This window comes from Oryx dammah, unplaced genomic scaffold, assembly GCF_014754425.2.
Source record: "Oryx dammah isolate SB20612 unplaced genomic scaffold, SCBI_Odam_1.1 HiC_scaffold_28, whole genome shotgun sequence".
Taxonomy (NCBI): domain Eukaryota; kingdom Metazoa; phylum Chordata; class Mammalia; order Artiodactyla; family Bovidae; genus Oryx; species Oryx dammah.
This window is the reverse complement of record NW_024070212.1, coordinates 116,949,991-116,952,588: the sequence shown is the minus strand read 5'-3', so window position 1 is coordinate 116,952,588 and position 2,598 is coordinate 116,949,991. Positions and strand designations below refer to the sequence as shown.

The 2,598-nt window shown below is 51.4% G+C and overlaps 1 protein-coding gene across 1 annotated transcript in view; it reads right to left on the bottom strand.

Moving 5' to 3' along the window:
* Positions 1–524, bottom strand: part of LOC120856619 (olfactory receptor 12-like) — a 147,616-nt gene extending 147,092 nt beyond the window's left edge. The window contains exon 1 of the mRNA XM_040231959.1: positions 5–524. Within this exon, the coding sequence (XP_040087893.1) occupies positions 5–524 (520 nt within the window). The remainder of the gene's footprint in view (positions 1–4) is intronic.
* Between the last annotated feature and the right edge of the window lie 2,074 nt (positions 525–2,598).

The window sequence follows — 2,598 nt, the reverse complement described above, 5'->3', positions numbered from 1 at the left end:
CTGCAGAACGGGAGGCTGAATGTGAAGCTGGCCTGCAGGATGGAGTTGAGGCAGCCTCCACAATAGGAGCCTAGCACCAGGCAGGCACAGACTGAGGGGCGCATGGTGATGGGGTAGTGCAGGGGGCTGCAGATGGCCACGAAGCGGTCATAGGCCATCACGGCCAGGAGAAATGCCTCTGTGGTGCCCAGTAGGGAGAAAAAGAAAAATTGAATGATACATCCCTCAAAGGTGATGACCTTGGAGGAGGACAGGAAGTTGACCAGGGCCTTGGGGGTGATGACAGACGAGTAGCACAGGTCCACAAAGGAGAGGTTCTTGAGGAAGAAGTACATTGGGAAGTGCAGACGGGCATCCAGGGTGATGACCACCATCATGGTGAGGTTCCCCAGGACGGCCACCACGTACAGGGCCAGGAACAGAGCAAACAGCAGGGCCTGGGTCTGCGGACCACCCTCAAATCCATCCAGCACAAACTCCTGCAAAGACATCACCGAGAGGTTTCCATCGCCTTGGGGTGACATGGCTCTCAGCTGAGCAACAAGCAGCAGACAGCAGAGAGCAGGTGAGATGCAGTGAGAGGGAGCAGATCACAGTCAAAAGGGTACACTTTCTTGGAAAACAGAAACCCTTCAAGGCCTTACAGCCCAATACCAACAAGCCACCAGCTGCTCTCTTCATCTCCTGATGAACTCAGACTGACCTGAAATGGCAAACATTTCCTCTGATTTACTAATATCTAAGTGTGCTCAGAGGGCTTCCTTGGTGGCTGAGAGGTAAAGACTCTGCCTGCAATGCAGGAGACTCAGATTGAATCCCTGGGTTGGGAAGATTCCCTGGAGAAGAAATAGCAACCCGCACCAGTATTCTTGCCTGGGAAAACTCATGGACAGAGGAGCTTGGAGATTTACAGTCATGGGGTCACAAAGAGTCGGACACAACCAAGCCACTAAACAGCAACAAAGTATGCTCGAAACACTCACTCTGTGGGAGACTCAGAGTGTTTGCTCTGAGATGGTTCCAGGGCTCATGTCAAGCTGAGAGTCTACTGTGTAAGAATGGCTTCCATCTCCTTGTCCTTGCTTTAAAGGACATGTCCTCCCTTCCCATGGGTTTGATCCTGGGCTGTGCTATTTCTGAATCTTCTCTGGTATCTTATCCTCATTTTTGCCCCTGAAGGAAATGGCGACCGACTCCAGTACTCTTGCTATGGGTGGAGGAGACTGGTAGGCTATAGTCCATGGGGTCGCAAAGAGTCAGACATGACTGAGCGACTTCACTTTCCTTTTTTTAACTCATTCTTTAATTTCAGAAATTGTTAAACACTTTGTGCCATCAGGATGTTACTCAATGATAGTTCTATCTCCAGGCTACTCTACAAGCATATCAGGGCCCTGCCCTCACCAGGCTAGTGTGGTGCTTTGCCTGTCTCTCGGCAGGCCCTGAGATCTAACTTGGCATCTTTGTCACTGAGCAGGGACCTTGATGGCAACCATCGTTAGAGATCTCTGCATCCTTGATATTTTAAAGGTTCCTTCTTGCAATGTCCAGATACTAGACAGTCTGTGGACAGGGGACAGCCCAGCTCTATGGCCACAGACGCAGCAAGCCAGACACTTTCACACATTCAGCACATGGGTATGTCACCTCTCTGTCCTTACTCCATGCATCTGGCTCCTTGGCACACCATGAGGGCTTGATTACTTTGAACAATGGGAACCATTAACATTGGTGGCTCAGACGGTAAGGAATCTGCCTGCAATGGAGGAGACCTGAGTACAATCCCTGATTTGGGAAGATCCCCTGGAGAAGGGAATGGCTACCCACTCCAGCATTCTTGCCTGGAGAATTCCATGGACAGAGGAGCCTGGAGCAGGCTACAGTCTATGGGGTCACAAAGAGTCAGACACGACTCAGCGACTGATACTTTCCCTTTCAACGCTGTCACATCTGCACCCTTTGGATCTTCCATAAGGCGCTTCTTCCTGTCCCTGTCTCAGCCTAGCACTCCCTGGTCTGTCCTGAGCGAAGCTGAGCACTACACTCACGTGGGACATGGGAACCAGCTCTGTGATGGCCAGAGGAATGGCTAGGGGAAGATCCATCCTAAATGAGAAGGAGTGGTGAAGGAAGGTGGATACAGAGCCACAGTGCCTCCTAGGAAGGCAAAGAGGGTTAGTAAGAGGGTGGACGTCGATTTTAGAGCTCTTTTGTGTTTTCCAGAGGTCATATCTGCAGCACCACAGTGCTGGCCTGGGGCTGGGGGTGTGTGGGCAGAGGATGGGTGGTCAGTGGTGCCTATAGAGGAGTGATGACCCTCAAGTTCCCTCAACCCTAAGTTTTCTTAGAAGGTGGTCTGAGAGCGTTCATTCTTCCCAACAAAACAGAAGGTAGATGACCATGTAGCTTGTCCAGTTTTCCTCTTCTGCAGACTGGACTCCAGCTGTCATGTGATGGCAGAGGGGACGGTCTGACCTGGATGCTCAGGCAGGGTTCAATATAACATGTGTTTGAAGCTGGTGCTAAGGGCAGAGTTGGTGGTCTGCCTTACACTCCATGGCCACCCAGCCTTGCCTCCCACCTCTGTCCTGTGCAAAC